General features: G+C 40.5%; 1 protein-coding gene across 1 annotated transcript in view; it reads right to left on the bottom strand.

Moving 5' to 3' along the window:
• Nucleotides 1-20,126, bottom strand: part of LOC139700963 (calcium-activated chloride channel regulator 2-like) — an 82,618-nt gene that overhangs the window by 9,377 nt on the left and 53,115 nt on the right. Inside the window, exons 2-7 of the mRNA XM_071599482.1 lie at nucleotides 2,609-2,951; nucleotides 1,676-1,832; nucleotides 1,296-1,401; nucleotides 1,027-1,145; nucleotides 755-881; nucleotides 69-332 (exon numbers count right to left, since the gene is read on the bottom strand). Of these exons, the coding sequence (XP_071455583.1) occupies nucleotides 69-332; nucleotides 755-881; nucleotides 1,027-1,145; nucleotides 1,296-1,401; nucleotides 1,676-1,832; nucleotides 2,609-2,951 (1,116 nt within the window). The remainder of the gene's footprint in view (nucleotides 1-68; nucleotides 333-754; nucleotides 882-1,026; nucleotides 1,146-1,295; nucleotides 1,402-1,675; nucleotides 1,833-2,608; nucleotides 2,952-20,126) is intronic.

The raw sequence follows: 20,126 nt of genomic DNA, 5'->3' as shown, positions 1-20,126 counted from the left end.
AATCAATGACAATAGCAATACAGCCATATTAATTTGTCTAAGCTGAATTAAGAATGTAGAATACTTACATCCAAGGCTTCTTTGATTCCACAGTGGAGGCAGGCTGATGATGATGTTGGTGGGGAAAGATGTGAAGAACTGTCGCCTGGGTTGTAAGGAAGACAAGATGCAAGGGCGTCCCTTATCCCAGGGCCAGCGAGAGAGGAGATAGGCTGCAGTCTGGTGGCACCACTCTCAGCTGCCCCAACTAGGCCCACCTCAACTGATCCCTCACTCGGTAGGTCATGGAAGGCAAATTTCCTCACTGCAGTCCGAAGGAAAGTCCAGGATTCCTATTGAGAGGGGTCGGCAAGAAAAAAAATGAACAGTCAGCATCAAAGAAATCTACTAAAAAATTGTGTAATGAAAGGGGTCCCTCTCATTCAATGTTAGCATTCTATTTCATTCAATTTCAGCTACCATAGTATTCAGTAATTTTCCTGAAATTTCATAGCACAAATATGCTAGTATTTGCTTCTCAAAATAATTAGTTAACTAACTCACTTGCATGAAAAGTTATAAAAATGCAGATAGACAAAATGAAAATTCTATTCGTACGCATAGCTATAATGATTTATTTCAATTGATGGTTGAAATATTGATTATTTCAAGGGTCATAAAATTTGCGATTGGTTGAAATTCATGCATTAAAAATTTTCAAATGAAAATTTTGAGTTCAACTTTCGTGATTTGTGAGGTCCTGAAAGATACTTACCCTTGTCAGCATGTGTTTCGTGTCTTCCACAACGAGGATGTATCGGGTTAAAATCTCACGCTTGTACGAAAACCGTGGAATCGTTTCAACTGGCAGCCCTCCATCCCAATTGAAGTCCATTTCAAGACTGTAGGGGGGGACAAAATTAAAGAAATCAGAACAATGGTCTAATTGAATGTTTTAATTTAACATGCGCATACATTAAGAGGACAAAGTAATACGTGTGTCTAAAACATCTATTTAAATATCCATTTGTCAGAAAGACAACTTACTTGTTGGCAAAGTCCTGGTGCTGCAGAATGACCTCCATGACGCTTTTCCTGTCACACATTAGGTTGTGCTTTGTTGGAGCATAACGGTCATGCGTTGAAGAATTGCAAAACTTTGTCACCTATAAATAAAATAATGAGTTTAAAATTATATTGTGAAATGAAGTATTTTCAGTTAAGTTTCACAATTGGTAATGCGATTTCTCAGCGATATTATCACTACAGTATAACAAATAAAACATCACACATCCCAAGATATGTCTTACACTTACCTGTGGAGCAGTTGGATCGAACATGATGGATGAAGTAGCATTAGGGTGCAGCAAGTGGCTGACATTTCCGAAGAAATGCCCATACTCTGTTAGCTTTTCACATGGCCTGTTAAGGTAAAAGCATAGATATCATTGAGATAAAGTAATCATAAAAATTTGGGATAAAAATGTAATATAATATTGAAATTCCAGATGATATAATATTATAAGAATGTAAAAATATTAAAATTCGAGAAAAAATCTAAACAGGCATATTCTAGATACATAATTCCATGTTCAAGGCAAATTTTTATGCTACACAAATTGCAAGAATAGCTGCAACCGCAGTTGTCATGGTACAATTAACAGAGTTGAAAAAAAATCAAACAAATGCCACCTACCCAGCAGTTCCAATTGGCAGATCTGAACATCCAGTCACCTTGGACGTTGTGGGATCCTGGCCTCGGTAACATAAGGGAAAAACAGAATCCCCGCCTATCCCAGCTTCATCAAAAACTCCATATCTGTACTTGGCCCAGTCTCTTACAAGGAGAGCACCTGTAATGGAACAGAAACGTTTGAATAAGAAATGAATGGAAACATTTTCAAATGTTTTTCATTGCATGGGAAATCAATTTTTCACACTACAGCAAAATTTGAGATCGTGCAAAATTTTCCAAATAATTCATAGTTAGCGCCATTATTATTTTGGGCTGTTAAGCTCAACAGACTAGAACAGATCAGGGTAAAACATTGGGTGCAAAATGTTCATATGATATTCTCCTTCACAATGATGGTCCCTTCCAAATTTTCTCCCGCATAACTGAGTTTTTAAATATTCTCATGCTCGCAGCAGGTTTTGATGTACATAATTCTTAAAGTTTTCTAATAATTCAAAACTAAATGAAGCTCTTCCTGCTGTAGTGCTGTTCATATTAAAGTTGTTAGCATTTGACACCGATAATTTTCCAAGGAAGAACTAAGTACCCAATGATATTAAATTCTAGATTAGCTTATTTACGGCCCTGGAGTATTCGGCACAAAATCCATTTAAACTGGAGGGCAAGAACAATTTTTTCCAGTACACGCTGGACTTTCACGAGCTATACTGACCTGTAAATTTGCTAATTATCAATTTTAACCAACATTTCTCACTGAAACTACTTTAAATGTTTACACAAAATATCATCACAAATATTACTAAACATTTTTCCTTTCGCCGCTTATTTTAACACCCAACACTAAAAGCCAAAATTGCTCCGATGGAGTCGGTCGTCGAAATCTCCAGAAAACAAGGGTCAGATGAATGCAAAACATTCTCCCGTTGAACTCACCCAAGTCTCCCCTCCTCTCTGCCACCTTACTGTGGCTGACCTCGATGAAGTCTCCGGGAGCACCGCACCCTCCGCTCTGCCTCGTCCAAGAGTTCTCACCGAAGAGAGGGTGAGGCACAGCGGTCACCCGGATGTCTGCAGTCGCCGCGCTCTCGCCCCGGGCCCACGCCGCGCTAACCTCCGGCCGGCCGCACACCTCGCCGCCGCCGGCTCTGGGCCCTTCCTCTACACCATCTCCCGCAGCGTCCACCCAGGAGTCTGGCAGGAGGATGGTGACGGTGCGAAACCAGGCGCGACCCCCGAGGGCGGTGTACAGGCGAGCCGAAGCGTCCGTTATGGCGCTCTAAGGAGAGACGAGAGGTATTTAGCACATTCATCTTTTAAAATGGTCAGTTAAAATCATCGATTTTATATATTTCATTTAATAACTACCTGCGCCTGTTTATTAAAGGAATTTATTGTTCATGAAGTATATTTCTTGTATAAGGCAATTTTCTTTCGTAAATGTATTTATTAATATTATCTATAAAATGAGCCTCGATATTTTTATTCAATTATTTCATTCATTGAATTTGTTTATAGACTGGTACAATTTTATTATACGTTGTCATCAATTTTCATTAATACAATGCTTTTATAAACAAACCTGTATTTATTAACTGCATTTACTTCTTTTATTTATTAAATTCTTTTTTAAATTTTATGTATGAAATTTATTCATTTAATTTAGAAACTAAGTAATGTCCTAAAATTAATTGAATTAAATTTTCCAAAAGAACACAAGCCAATCACATAGAGTGCGTAAAAAATATGAAAAAAAACATTGAAAACACAACGGTTACTCGATAACAAATGCAGAAGTGTGGTAATCATGTTAAGGATGAATAAGGAAGCTGAAGTATTAGGTGGATGAGACGACAAGGGTCGGTTGGAAATCATGCATTTTATGAAACAGCATATCGCGGTTAAAATTATCACTGTAGAGACGAGAGACCTAAGGGTACGACGGACATATCTTACTGTGAAATGGACGAGGAAATGTTGAACTGTCCCAATACGAACTGAGTTGTAGAATATTATAGTTAGTGATAGAAAAGAGGAGTGATCTACATGAAAGAGAGTCAATTAAACCGAGTCTTACATAACGACTCTCTAAAAGGGGAAACGGAAAGAAAAGAACACACTTCTGACCCCTAATGACAAATTAATATTTTTATTACATGTGATCATTTAGTTTGACGATGCCAAGGGAAGATTTTGTGTCATTCTGACAGGAGTTGGAGGAGAATAAAAATGACGATTGTGAATTATGGAGAGAATGGGCGATAAAGACATTCATCCCACTGATTATAGTACTAGGCGGTGATTAGCGTGGGATCATACATACATGCATCACGCGTCGGGGGTGAGAAGATGAAAACAAATCACGCAGAGAGGGGAAAAAAATCAGCATAAATGGCCCAATCCCAATAAGAAGAATGACGATATGAATTTTTTTCCCCCTCGACCTGAACCTACCGAAAAAAAATCACAACCATGATCGGAACGTAGCGAGATGCGCCTTTTTTTCTTCAAATATTATTTTCCCTTCCTCGATCCCTCGCCGGACTGAAGGATGGAACGCTCAAGATTTCGTCGTCTCCGGGCGTGAAAAATCATCCACATTAATAGGTCCCACACCGAGCCATAAATTCCGTCGATTCGGAAAATCTAAAGTGTGAGTTGTGGACGTCATAAATTTGCTCGCTTCCTCCTTGACGTCTTTTGCTTGTGCCCGAAAGAAATGGCAGCGGAAATGCAAACACGCAAACGATTTACAAAGAACCCCCTCACTACGTGATTTATTATTGAAGATGGAATAAAAACGCTCGCGCACACACACTCACGCACACTAAAGGGTCTGCTCCGTCATTTACCCTCGCAAACTTTGGCGTGGACCCATTCCACCGCATTCACCCCTCAACTCTCTTTAAGCTAAAGCTCGTTAAGACTCATGATTTCGCATTCAATGACCAGTTCGGGTCAACCTCCAGTTCATTAACTCACAACGCGAAATCCTGAGTGGGTGGAGGAAATGATTCTCCAACAAAAACAAAAAAAAAATGTTTCAAAAAAAAAACAGGTCGAAGAAGTGGTTGTGATTCAATTTTTTCTCGTCATTTTCTGTGAACACAATTGAATGAGTCGAAGTTACGTACAAACGTTCGGTTAGAGTGAACTGCCGTCAATTCTTTTGTTTCGGGTCACGTTGATTTAGGTGTTTTTTTTCCTGGCTTGCCATTCGAATGGCTGTCCGCGATTCTTTGGAATTGCTAATTCTTGCGGAAAAGTTTTAATTATTCATGAGATTTCGAGGTTTTTTTTTAAATAAGAGATGAGTTTGCGGGATGGAGAAGTTTGAGACTTGACTGAATTATGCCAAATCTAAAATTTAAATGTGTGCGAATGCGAATTTAGGAAGCTTTGCTATGTTATGCGCGGATCTAATTTGGGAAAGTTAGAAAACTTTTTCATCGATTATATAATATTCATAGATTCTTTAAATTCGCATCACAGCGGGATATATTCTGAAAACGTGGGTGGCTCCGAGGCTCGAAAAATGTATTTTTTTGTTTTTTTTTCTCAGGTCAAAGAGTTAACGTCGTGTTATTTATTTCAGCAGCGACTGACTTCACGCGTGTTATGGCTTTATGAGATTTCCTTTATCGCCCAGCTCGTCACAAGCTCCTGATAACCCCATACTTCTCTGGGAACCCCAGTTGACCCTCTTCTGTCGTCGGTTTTCCAGGTAACTAACCACAGTTTACGCACGTCCTAAACAAACTCCGATGTGGAGACTCGAATCAGACATCTATTTGACTGGAAAAATGGCGCATTACCCTGAAGACCGATCCATGCAGACGGCCAGTAGATTAAATTAAACAAATAGCAACATACCAACGACAGAAGTTATAATATTTATTTAAAGCCTACTATACATAATAATTTAAAGGAGGAACTTATAAAATTGTGAAGACCATAGCCTTTAGATAGATGAAAACCCTCTTAGGCGGGACACAAACCCGCGACCCCTCAAGTAGCAGGTGACGGCTTTACCCGGCCGATAACCAAGGCTACTTACCGGCTTCCGATTATGAAAGTATTTCAGCATACGCATATTTAATGTGCATACAATTACCAAAGAGACACCTTGCGTCACGAGCAGAATAAGCGGCAGGTACAATTCATTTCATCACGGGGTTCTTACGTACGTACCAAACTCAGCAGGAAACAAAACAACTCTATTAATAATTAAAGAAGTAGGGAATCCAAGAAAGTTGTAGGGCAAATAGGAGTGTGTGTATGTATTTCATCCACTTTTCCTGCTCCCTTTGGATTTCTTCCAGCATTTTTCTCTCCTCCCCCACCGTACCTAGCACTTCCTCGTTTGTTTTCCTTTCTATCCACTTCACCTTCTCCACACCCACATTCAAAAACCCCCCAACTACACTATAATCTTAGAACGACCAAGTTTCTGTGCCGTACAATATCATGTTCAATATCAAAGTTTTCACTCGTATGGTTGATCATCTTGATCCAAAACACTTCCGAGTGCATAGATTTTTGTAGATGAATTAAATACAAATTCGACCAATATTTCCGAGTCCCTCTCTTCGCCATAACGCATCTACAAACTTCCCTGGGATCCTGGGATTTTTCGAACTCGAAACGGATTTCAGGACGACGCGTCCTTCCGGTAGCCGATCAGCTGGTCCCTCATCCCACCACTGTAAACTTTTATTTTTTTTCCTCCCTCCCTACCCTCCCGCCACCCTTAAAGAACCCCAATTAAAAAAAATGAGGGCCGAGGGAGCGAAACAACGTGGAAAGGAGGGGGGAAGCCACCGTGACGTCTGGCCGGATAAATTGCATAGCGCCTGCGCGTTAAGTCGAATTGTGTGTGTGTGGCGGAGGAGGAGGAAGGAGTTCGTGCCTTACGGGGGGGAGGAGAAGTGATGGGTGGTTACGAGGGGGGGGGGGAGTTGGTCGAGCGGACGTTCTGTTGGGGTAAGACGGGGGGAATGGGAAATAAGGGGAGGAGAGAAGTGGGAGGAAGTTGGTGGAGGAACTGTCCGTGCGGAAGCCATATCGCGGCGGCGGCGGCTTGGTAGGAAGAAGACCGGAGGGGTGGAGGGCGATTTGGAGTAGGAAGAAGCCATGGCAGAGGCATGGAGTCCATGAAAGCCAGGTGGCACACACCCGACCCGTCCTAATGTGGAGGAAGGAAGTGACTCCCCGATTGTGAGGGAGGAGGAAACCATCCCCATTCTGGTTCCCATCTTATTCTTCGTCTTCTTCTTCTTCCTCCTCCCCATACGGCGACACAGTCCTCCTAGAAGATCTCCCCTCCGACAGGGAGAGAGAGAGAGCGAGCGAGGGAGAGGAAGGTTGAGTCATTAAAAAAATCTCTCCCAGCAGAATACTTAAACGAATCGCTTGCCTCGGTGAATAACGGCTCCACCATTCATCACAACGTGAAATAAAATTCGTTCCGACACCTCTCTAACAACTCCCAAAAATCAGCGCGCCCTTGAGTCTAGTAGTCCGGAAAGAGGAGGCCATTTCTATATTGTTGAAAGTATCTACTATTAAGTGCCAAAACACAAACTTGAAACTTAAGAGGATTTAAAACAAAGTAATGTCCATTATTACTTGCTAGCGTTTATCTCCTTTTCAGGGTATCGTTGGCGCCTCATAAATGCACACAATTATGAAACTTAGAAGAGTCCTTTGACGTCCCACATTCTACCCTGTCTCTTCACTTATACGTATGGAAGGGTGTCATTGATTACCAGGTCTTGAAATTTGTAGAATGGCTTTACTCTGCAGGCGCCTTTGAGTATCAACCAAGGGGTATGTCGTTAATCTGCACGTTTTCTGGATATCCCATAGCATAAACCAATGTAAGAAAATTACATTAAACAAGAAAACAACAAATGTTCGCCAAAGCACTGTCAAAGACACAATTGGCTTCCGCTTTCCGAACAAGATACGACGGAACGACAATTAATTACATTAAGGTCGACTGTAATCGCTTCCCGCTGCAAAATTGTCGCATAAACTGTGTCACACACGGATTATTCATTAAAAACATCTTCTTCACGCACTATTAAGGTTAGAAAAATATATTAATCTTTAGTTTTGTGCTCAAGAACTATTTTTTGGGGAGATCAAATTGCATATAAATCACATAATTACCCCCTCAACAATCGTATCGTAAACATTTCTAATTCAATAGCAACCGCCAACAACAACAACGAATAAATTGTTATTTCAAGTTTACATAGCACTATTTTAAAATTAAAGCCATCAAATCTTAACTAATTCAATAAAAAGCTGATATGTGGAAGTGTTTTCTTTTTTTAGGAAACTCGGAAAGAAAATCGCATCTTATTACAGAGGACATTTATGCCATACAGGTAATACTGACGAGTTGGTTCGTTTTTCCAACCAAATCGCGAGGTAAAATAATACAATAATATTCCCTCACATGTGGGTAAATGTGACTTGATCGCAATCACCCCGCCAGAGTGGGGAAAATGAATGGGGACTGAGTGTACAACGAAGAGCTGCGCAAAAAGAAGCGAAAGGAGCATGGTGAAAAGGGAATAAATCTTCATCGGTCGCATTTGAGAGCACGACATCAGTGGTGAGATGTGCGAAACAGATAAATGAAACAAATGTGGAAATGAAGAAACAAGTAGGCACGAAACCGAAAGGTTGAAATACTTAACAAGTTTTGTCAAACCAATCATAAGACAGACGACCTAGATGTTGACTTAACACGCTCATATTATGCGAATATTGCTGATGAATTTGTGATAAAAGGTTGAGGGTGTGTTTTGTTATTGGTAGTCAAATGTTTAAGGTAAGTTTTGGATAGATTAAATATCATAACATCATTTAGCTTCGCCTAACAAGACACAACCCGACACGCTACCCTAAATTAAATTGTTCTTAAATTCCTCATATTTTTTAACTTCCTTCATTTCATACCACATGGCTAACCTATTCCTACATCTTCCCCGGTTGCTTAACGTTCCCCCCACAGTCTTCAAAATCCCATCGGAAATCAAAATCCTCTACATTCACCTTTCCTGCATTCTTCCGATTTCTACAAACAACCCTCTCTCCTCTCCCAGCATACCTAGTAATTCTTCGTTTGTTTTCCTTTCAGACCATTTCACCTTTTCCATCCTTTTCCACATCCATATCCTAAAAGACACCGATATATGTAAGCCTATCATTTTGCATCAAAGACTACCAGAATGTTTCCATGTCGTAAAAATCATGCCCCTAAAAGTTATCGCTGAAACTCTAGTCCCAACCCCTTGGACCACATTGGTCCAAAACAATGCCATTTTTTCCACGAACGATAAGGGATCAGAATAACATTGCCCGACCATGGTAAGAGTGAAAACATCCGGGTAACAATTAATTTGGTGTGTATTCACCACCTGCCACACACCCTAGCGATGGCCTGCATGGTGTGAAAAAATGCAAAATACTGCCAAGATACGTAGAGGGTGAGAATAATTTCACCGAATATGTAAACTTACATATTTTCACAGTGAATTACTTTGGTACGACATGGGCCTGAAAATGTTGCCAATCCTTTGAAACTCTTAACATGGTAATAAATTTACTCTGAAAACAGACAAAGTGATCATGAATGTCCACCTTCCTGAGACAGTTCAATTCGTCAGAATATTTTGTCGTACCTGCACCTATGTTCATCCCTAATTCATTATTTAACTCGTGTGATTACGGAATTTTGTTACTCGGAAAATAAAACCCACCGCTAAAGGATTGCGTCTTGCTCACACGTAGTCGACACCTTCAAGGTTTTGAGAGAACGTAGTGAAAGTATTTTCTCATCCGTTTTAAAGTGTTCGCTTGAAATGCTCACGGTCAAGTTCATGATTCCCACGGAATGCATCATACCGGCATGGGCGTGGAAGTAAAAACTTCATGCACGAAAGTTGAACTGACGAAGATCTCAGTAATACATACCGAAGTTGGCTAACGGAAGTAATCTAACGAGATATTCCAAATATTTCCTGAAACCAGATATTCCAAATATTTCCTGAAAAACCAGAAAAACCACTTCTTTTACATGAATGATTTCTTATCGTGAAATTAAGTTAATCAGTTAAAAAAACATTATATTACCTGAACGAATTTTTTAAAGACTCGTGTGAAACAATAGTGCGAGATATATATATAAGTATATAATATATAAGAGTTTATATAAATTATATATATATATATATATATATATATATATATATATATATATATATATATATACATATTTATTTATACATATGTTCCTTATAAGAGTTTATATAAATTTATACATATATACTACCTTGATCAAAAATTTCCCGGAATTTATTCAGAAAATTAAAAATACAAGTTTATTCATCTAAATCTATATTGTCCCCTTCAAAGTAATCCCCATCGACTGCAACACACTTATGCCAGCGCTTGATCCAATCCTCGAAACATTTTTTATATTCGGTTTTCGGTATGTCCATCAGTGCTTCCTGCGATTTTTCCACTACTTCCTCTCGGCTGCTAAAACGCGTTCCCCGTAATGGTTTTTTAACTCGATTGAACAGAAAGAAGTCACAGGGAGCCAAATCAGGTGAATTCGGTGGCTGTTGGATGGTATTTGTTGCATTTTTCGTCAAAAAATTACGAATAATGACAGCACTGTGCGACGGTGCGTTATCATGGTGCAAAATCCACTAGTTTTCTGCCCACATTTCTGGTCTCTTTCGGCGAATTGCTTCACGCAAACGTCTCATAACGCCCAAATAATACTCTTTGTTTACTGTCTGGCCTTCTGGCAAAAATTCATGATGCACTACACCGTTGTAATCCATGAAAACCGTCAGCATTGCCTTCTTTTTTGACTGAAAACGACGTGGTTTTTTTGGTCTCGGCTCATTTGGTGAACGCCATTCACTTGCCTGATGTCTGGATTGCGTGTCGTACTCATAAACCCACGTCTCGTCTCCAGTAATGATCCTTTTGATGAATGTGGGATCGGATTCAGCCTCGCAAATCATGTCTTTTGCGACGTCAACACGGTCTCTTTTTTGCATGAAATTGAGGTCTTTTGGCACCAACTTTGCTGCTACACGACGGAAACCAAAATCATTAACCACAATGTCTTGGGCGGATCCATAGGCAATGTTCAAGTCCTCCGCTATTTCTCTGATGGTTAATTTGCGGTTATTGACCAACATTTCTTTTACTTTATCAATTTTTTCACCGACTTTCGATGTCGACGGTCTGCCACTGCGTTCATCATCTTCGATTGACTCACGACCACTTCTGAACCGCTCGTGCCACTGGTAAACGACCGTTTTTTTTAGAGAATCGTTGCCGAAACACTTTTCCAACATTTCCAACGTCCGTGCGCCACTAAATCCGTTTTTTACGCAAAATTTAATACAAGTTCGTTGTTGCAAATTTAAATCCATTTCTGCAATTGTAAAAAATCGCCAACACACACAGAGATAGATGTACTCTTGGCTACGTAACTTTTGCAAATGTCAAGTTATGACACTAAGATTTAAAGGGAATATCAACAACAGATGTACCAATTTAACAAAAAAACAGAACTCAAATCGGAACGATGGGAGCGCCACACGGTGGTTATTCCGGGAACTTTTTGATCAAGGTAGTATAAATATATATATATATAATATATATATATATATATATATATATATATATATATATATATATATATATATATAAGTATACACATATTTTTTAAGTTTGTATATAGTCGAGGCAAGTTTTGAGGATTTCCTTGTTTGCCAATTTCCCTCGAACCGTCGTTGGTATTCGTGGTATTTTCGACATACTGATGTCAGCAGCTCCCGTAAATGTCGACGGGGGCGTGTAGGAGGTGGGGGAAGGAATAAAAATTTTTAAAAGGGTACACCATACAGGTGGTGGGAGCCGGAGCACATCTTCGAAAAAGAAAGAAAGAGAAAGAGAAAAAATCGTGAGCGTAATTGCGCCCTTTGGGGGTGGATGGATGGATGCAAGAGGGTGGGCGTGGGAGAAAAGGGAGGGGGGAGGGATAGGGGGGGGGTCGAAGGAGGAAGAGATTGGGAAGGGCTCCCGTGAACCGCCTCTCGGCGAACAACCGGTAGTGGCGAGTCTGAGGATTGGGTGGAATATTGCGTGCCCTCCGGAGGTGCCGGGCACTCGGCGCGAATATCCCCCAACGAAACATTCTCCTCCCTCACACTTATAACGACCCTGGAACACTGCGAGATGGTAATGAGGGAAGAAGGAAGGGAAGACATTAATTCTATCACGAGATTTCCCGCAGACAAACTCTTCCGAGGTGTTCTTGGACGGTGATGAAAAGTGAGAGATTCAAACGCGGCCAGCATGCCCGTCTTTCGGCCTGAATTTTAAAACGAAACAAATAAAGCTAGCAGGAGTTAAAAAACGTTGCGAAGTTTGTATCCAAGAACGGGGGGGGTCAAAAGTGTGGAACCAGCTTTCATCATGAAATATTTGGGCCCAAGGCCCTAAACTCATTCCAGAGAAAATTTAGTCAGGCTCGTGAAAAAACTTTATTTTTAAAGCGTTTTGGCAATCTCACTGCATTATATCAATGCAAAAAACTCATCCTAAATTGATGCATGATACCATCTCACCCCAATGTTCTTAGTTTACGTTTTATACCTCAAGGAAATCCACTTTTCAATAGTTTAGATCTGTGCATAAATTTAGTTTGTAAATCTCATAGGTGCCTTTCCATTTCCTCCCCGTTGATAATTATTTTTTTTTGTTATTGCCACCCGGTATTGATGCTCGATTTTGTTGTAATTATTTCAATGATTCACGATAGGAATGTAAACTATGCTGGACGGAAGACACATAAAATTAGCTCACCATAATTATCCTTCTCATACGGACACAGCTTGGCACTTTGGATCATTGCGATCACGCTATTTCTTGTACCTTTTATCGGTTGTTGAAGTAAGCCTTAGCCAACTTCATAACGTGTTTTCGGGAAAACAGAAATACACAATTCGCCTGGTGTCGTAAGAAAGAATAGTAGTGGACTAAAAATTGAAGAGACACTCATAAAGTGAATGAGAGCAGAGTGCATGTCGATGGTGTCGTGTTTAGCATAAAAATAGTTTTCCATTTCTTCCTCGAATTGGTTTTCTTTCCAGAGAGAATAACGATGACGTTTTACGACCGCTCAAGACAAAAAAGGGAGGTTTAAAACATAACTATAGGGAGTAAATTAATGATTTTATGGCCACAGATTCTTCAAATTCCATCCATTGCGGCTTTTCGATAGCTATCGTAAAATAATCGACGTCTCATTTTCAGAGTTGGTCATTGTTTTGCATTCAACGATTTAAGGGTTAAAAAAAGGCACATCACGAACCCCTTTGTCTTTCCTTTAACTCCGTTATTAATTCCGTCCGCCATCCCTCCCCCCCTCCTCTTCCCTTGACTTTCTAACGTGATCCGATTTGAACTTTTTCAAAGTCAATTACCATCTCCGCGCCCACGCACTTTTTAAATAATCGCTCCATTTGAAAACGAAGGCACGCTTGGAAAGATGTTTAAACGAGAGGATGGGTCGAAATGTTCTCTTTCATCATTAAAATAAGATTACGTCCGGCATATTCAAATGAGTTTAGCACGTGAGAGGGACAGGCTTTGTGGCTCGACTCGGCCTGAAACCCTACATCTCCGACAAGCCTCAGGGATGGATGTGGGAGGGGAAAGAAGACAGGGGGGAGGGGTCTTGCGGGCAGTATTTCATCAGCAGACCCCACTCGGTTAGGGATTTCCTACATCCAACGAGCGATTGATTATGTAATACGCAAGAAAAATACGAGACGATTATCTCGACTCTGTCTGGAAATCAAGTCAGGGATGACCGAGAACTTACACAGTACTTGTGACTTCCATTCTTGGTGGATACACTAAAAATAAGTTTTGTCCCTCACAGATCGTGGGCTTGTTCTTTAAATAAATTACCTCTCGCAACAACACATCTTTCCACTCTTCTTAATTACCAACGTGCTCCACTAAAATTAGAGCCGTCTTAAGTCCTTCCTAGAAAGCCTGGCAGATTGAACACCAGCAGCGTGAACCGCCTCCGGCTAAACATTAGTGGGTACTATAAATGTATGAGGTTTTTAATTATGATTTGAAATTCCAAACTTCGCATTTTATTCATTAGTGAAATTGAAAAGCAATTCTACATAATGATGACTCTGCCACTATCAATCCCTCAAAGAGCATTTGAAATAACCGTTCTCGTTTTAAAGACACGGATGGCTAGATAGAACTTTTCAGATAAATGGAAGATTTCTTCACTGACGGCCAATCTAATTTTTGTTCGCTTTAACGTAATTCAAAAATGGTGGAAAAGTGGATCAAAAAGAATGTAAGAATATTAAAATAAAAGTTTTCGATAATGTAGAACTCATCGACCATTATTTACGATGATTACATGATTAAAAATTGGATTAGTAGTTCAAGTAATGTCACGCACCAAACACGAGGAAAAAAAAGGAAGGTAGACAAATGAGAAAACTAACTTGTTACTAATATTCATGAGTTCCTAACACCTTCTTCAGGGTAAGAGGAGTTCTGTAAACATACATTGGTGAAATATTATTGAAATATAATAATTATATATATATATATATATATATATATATATATATATATATATATATATATATATATAAATGTGCACAAGAGATAATATATTTTTGGAGTTCACCAATGTTGGATGCACAAGCAAATGTATAGATACCAGCATGGAAAACGTTTTCAAAAAGAGCAAAAAAATTAAACTCACTTTTATTTCGGTCGTCCCAGTCACCTCGACCATACTACGAGGAGGAACTCCCAAGTTTTTATATAAAATGCAGAACATAGAAATAATGGTGGCTGATGCGCTAGTTCGAATGGAAGCGATACGAATTGTTTAGGAAACTACCACAAAACTTCGCAGAGCTATTGACCTTCTAGACTGACGCCGACAGAATCACGGGCACCCTCACCACCCATCCATCTCCACCACGACCGGGGAAATAAATTGTTTTCCTTATTGCTCCCTTCCCACTGCACCGCCACCGTGGTGTATCTCCCATCGCCTTCGACGCCACCCGGGCGAATTTCCACGAGGTTTTTTTTTCTCTCTCTCTCTCCCACCACTCTCCCTTACCCTCTCTTCCTTTCCACCACGATATTGCTTTTTTCCCTCCAACCCATCCCCCCGGCTCCTTTTCTATCACTCACGGGACTCTATCTCGGAGTTTCCTTTGTCCAACGACGATCCATTCTTCTCCCACGAAAAAGTGTCCGCCTCATCGCCTCCTCGAATTCCCTTCCGTCACGTCACGTGATCGACTCCTCCTCTTCTCTCTCTCTTTCTCTCTCAGGCCCTTTCCACTTTCGCCCCTTTTATATTTTCCACCGACGATTCCTAAAACGCCCTTGTGCGGTGCTTATTTTTGATCATCGTCTCAGGAGGAGTCTTGTGTTTCCGGGAGGGATAGGAACGAGCAATTGGGTTTTTTTCCAGAGTTTTTGCGTCGAGGGTGCGAGGGAGATTGGTGTTGAGAATGCGGCGAATACAATGGCCGACGCAACCATATTATATATATATATATTTTTTTTTTTCTTCTTCTTCTATCCAGCCTCTACGACGAAGAGCCCCATGCGTCGGGATAATGCCGCTTCCGAGAATCCGGGGACGTCTTAATCAGGCGACTCATAAATGGGAGTTTTGTCCCACCACTCACAAAACTCATTTTTCCGAGAAATTTAATTATTGATCCCGTTCGGTCCTTTGAAGACGTAATTCTACGTCCCTATTGTAGTACTAACTTCTTTAGGGAATTCTTTTCAGGATCACAAGAGCACATAAAACGAAAGTATATACCGCTTCCACACAAAATGTCTGATTAACCTACTTATTCGTTCGTTCCTATCCGCCAGTTATGTATTACCAAAACCAAAGGGTAAAAACCACAGTTATCAACCCGAAGGTCGGTCTGATAGGTGAGGGTATGGTACAGCCAACGGCGTGTGAAATTCACACATCAGGGTAGGTGGGCCAGATCCTTCACTTGGGCCGCCAATGGTTTCCAAGGAAAATCTGGTACCCGAAATATGGCAGAGCTTTATTGAAGCTTAGGGTGTTCAGAGACGTCCGCAGAAATTGAACCCAGGCCCTCAGGCCAGTAGTCTACAACTTATTTGACAGTAAATGTGTCTGTGTATGCATATATAGCCTATCCCTTTACCTTAAATCTAAATCCATGTGAATGAATATTAGTTTCGCGTTTGAATGTGTGTGTATGTCTATACCAGAGACAGACACACACACACACACACACACACATATATATATATATATATATATACACACACACATATAAACATATATATATCGTATATATGCATATATTATACATGTGTAACTATAATATATATAATATAACTAACATCTCGAAATTCTATGCAATTGTGAAAACAGAAAAACAAACCAAACAACGTCTATACTGTTGGAGATGATCGAACCGTAGAACATTGGTTTAAATCTACCAAACTTCCAACTGCACGTTGCTCTTTCATTTAGACACTATCATCTCCTTCTTTCAACAACTCTCATCAAAATGACTTTTGAGTTCCTTGGTATTATATGATATCCATGTGAATTCAAGCTTGTACGCGACAGCCTGGAAAAAATGGTTCTCCGCCATGCTTGGTGACTAACCTCTGCCACGGAATCTTTCTAACGGCCAGAGATTATCTAGCTAACACCTACGCATAAAAAACTTACTTTTTTTATTGGGCGTGTTGGGATTCTAAGCATACGTTAAGGGATTTTCTCGCCTTCAAAATATCTCTCTATAATTCCCAAGAGACGAAGGAAATTATTGCATTATAAAGATAAAAAGATGAGAATTAAGTGGCAATTGTGATGTCTTTCGGGAGAGCCTAGTCGATGGCATGGCCGAATAAAATAATAAACCAATTAGCTATGACTAGCAATAGAGAGGAAGTAGGTGAATTAATTGGTAGAATAAAATCTAATCTACCATATAATTAACTTTTTGTCCAACAAAATACATTGGTGGATACCTTGCCCCCATCGTCATATCTTTACTTCGGAAATAATTACAAATATTATATTCTCAGCAAATTTTCTTGATGATTGAACATTTTAAAACGCACTATTATCATTGAAATAGCTATTATTAGAGTTCACATGCAACAATTAAAATAAAATTCTCCGCAATAAGTTACGTTTTTTTAAATACTGTACTCCTAGGTAATTTACAATAATTGTCGTGAATTATATGATAGAAAAGTCGGAAGAACCCTCCTTGATAGTTCATCATACTAGATAGCGTAATTTGTAAGAGACAGCAAAATCACACTTAATATGAGGATAACCACGGCCATCTTGTATTTATATAGATTTGCGATATGATTATAGGAAAAGCCAAACGACATCTCTTTTTTTCTGATTAACACATTTTAATTATTCAAAAGTTTGATAGGCATAATTAAACTGTAATAAATTAGATCTATTGTGAATGTAAAATCCTCCATTAATCACAAAAGGCATGAAGTGATTCTGAATTTTAGAACTGAAGTAATTACAATGCCTTATTTTTATGTGAAACGACGGCCACGAACGTTTCGAAGAATTATTGGATTGAAATGCAAAGCAAAAGTAACAGTTAATGAGTGTCATTAGGATGTACAAAACTTGGGCGCATAGATTTGCATAATCGTGCACGCGCAGTTTCACAAATTCTTGCCAGTTCCCTTTAAATATGCGGACTGAGTCGATCAAAGTGTAATTAAAAATATTTTATTGCAGACATTTGCATGCGTAATCAGGCAACGCTTGAGTTATTTAGCTAAGGACGACGGATCAGAGGGGTGGAGGAGATGAAATCGAATCGCTTCACTTCATCAAAAGAGGCAAGACAACTTTTAATCTTTATTTTTATTTTTAAGACGAAGAGACGCTTCGCCTTCCTTTCTCCTCTTCATGGACGTCTAATCCATTAAGAGCTGTTGTGCATTAAGAGGACGTGGATCGTTATGGGGAAGAGAAAGACTTCAGATTCACGAACGAGCCAAAGTGATTATTAATGCGCAGGAAAAATAATATATAAAAATATTTTTTTTCAAACCTCTCCGAGCTCTTGACATAGTTGCCTCGACTATCAAATGGATAATTTTATGATGGCGTAGAAATCGAGTGGACCAAGCCCATCATGATGTGTGGATCAGTGGGGGAGGAGAGACGTGGTGAGGCCCCAAAGAAAACGTGTTTTCTTTTTATTTCCCATGAAAGTTGCCACGGGCCATCCCTAGCCGCTGCGGGTTTCTCGAGCGGGGAGACTTGAACGCCCGCATGTGTGGATGGAAATGAAAAAAAAAAACATTGAGAGATTTACCTCCGGGGATGACCTCAATGTGGCAAGAGGGAGCCGAAGACAAGAAATTCCGTAGGAGTGAAAAATTTAAAAAAAAGCGAAGGAATGAATAAAATAAATAGTAAGGAAGAGTCGGCGGTTTCGAGAACGAACGCCGTTAGATAAACCTACAGCGGGGTATACCACAAAAACACATTACATGAGGTCACTCGCACGGCTTTACCGTAGTAGCACATTGAAATGTGGAAATTCACTGCAAAAAAATCATTCCATTCTGCAAAGATTCGAATAAATTAGCTACTTCCCGATTGGCTGCGTGTGCGTGCGTTGGCGCGTGCTCGCACGAGGCGGAGACTTCAACACCCACCTGAGTCTTAGTGGGCAATAAATACGCATTGTATTAGCACGCTCCAGGAATGACCTAAATAAAGTGAAGGATTATAAAAATCGAGGCATTCCGAAAGGAAACTTAAGGGTTTAAAGTTAAAAATATGCTTAGATGAAAGAGGAAGGAATATTTGCTGGTTTTAGGAAAGGTCTTCACGAGATCATAACAGAAGAATGTGCATATCTCTCTCCCTGTTGGGTGACACATGCGTACATTCATGTAAAAGACATATGCCTTGAAAAATCATTCGACCCGACCGGAATTCAGAAATGGAATCTCTCAAATGCCGGTACGGAGTGTTGATCAACAGACAGGCGAAAGAAGTCACATCAAGCCTACATTAATTGGAAGCAAATTTCCTTGTGGTGTGTGAATATATATTATCGCCTATAGATATCTAAGTAACACAAGTAATCAAACCAGACCTGTTCATACTTCAGAAACCACGCCTCGGGAATCCACATTGAATTGTGATGACTTGGTGATGTCATTGGTTATCATATAAGGCACAGTATTTGGAAGATCCAGGATTCGAGCCCCGACGAATGAATACGCCGCAAAAAATATAACTTTTCACGACGAATCCACACGCGTCAAGCGCATTGGAGATATCGAGTGAAATTCAATTGATACAATCATAACCCCTGACACGTCCTCAAGACGTGTGAATTATTTTCCGAAGATACGAGCTGAGAAATGGCCCCCGCGGGCATCCATCTCGATTTTCATATCCGCCCTGAATAAATACCTACAGAGCACGAGGTGGGTGGGAGGAGAGAAGACCATGGACTCGAGACATGAGAAATGGATTGGAGAGAACGCCTCACTCCGCGGTCGAGCTTGAGAATTAGAGGAGAGAGCGAAGGAGGAGAGCGGAGGAGGAAGAGGGCGGAGTCGCTCCTTAGTCGGCGAGGATGTGCACAGAAAGGGGGAGAAAGGGACGTGAGAACAAGAGAATCCACCAGAATAAGAGAGACTGTGGGGATAAAAAGGGTAGGCGGTGGGGAAGAGAAACGGATGGCCGTGTGGGGGAGAATAAAAGGAGTTAAAAGGGCGACAAAAAAAGGCCCGGGGCGAGGTAGGCGAAGACAGCGCGAGGGAACTATGGGGAGGGCAGGGGACACGTCGTCGGCGGCGAGGCATAGAGAATGGAAGATAAAAGGAGGAGTGAGAGGAAAGGGAAGCGAAGGACGGAGAATGAGTTACACGGGTGGAGGAAAAGAGGAACGGTGTAGAGGAGGTGAAATATGTAGTGCAAGCATGTAAAGGAAGGAAGGAATGGGAGGGGGGTTAGTCCAAATGAAAAAGTGGGCGAGGAAGAATGAGGAGATCTGAGAGACCGAATGGAGTTGGAATGCGCGGGGACTGTGAAAAATGTAGTGACCTTTGGAGGGAGGAGGAGATCTCAGCAACGACTCTAGAGGAAGTGGGGAGGATATGTTAGGCGGTTTGAACGGATGGGAGGCGTTTGGGGTTGAAGACACAAACCAACGGGAAAGAATGAAGGATTCGTAACGCGCCACCAGAGGATTGTCCGAATCTTTAGCGTATGGAGCGACGCGGAAAGAAAGTGAGAAACGAGTGAACGTTCGGCGGAAGACGAAAGAAT

The sequence above is a fragment of the Hetaerina americana genome, unplaced genomic scaffold (assembly GCF_022747635.1).
Source record: "Hetaerina americana unplaced genomic scaffold, ioHetAmer1.1.p SCAF_11, whole genome shotgun sequence".
Taxonomy (NCBI): Eukaryota; Metazoa; Arthropoda; class Insecta; order Odonata; family Calopterygidae; genus Hetaerina; species Hetaerina americana.
Note: the sequence above shows the minus strand (reverse complement) of the source record. Positions and strands in the feature narration are given on the sequence as shown.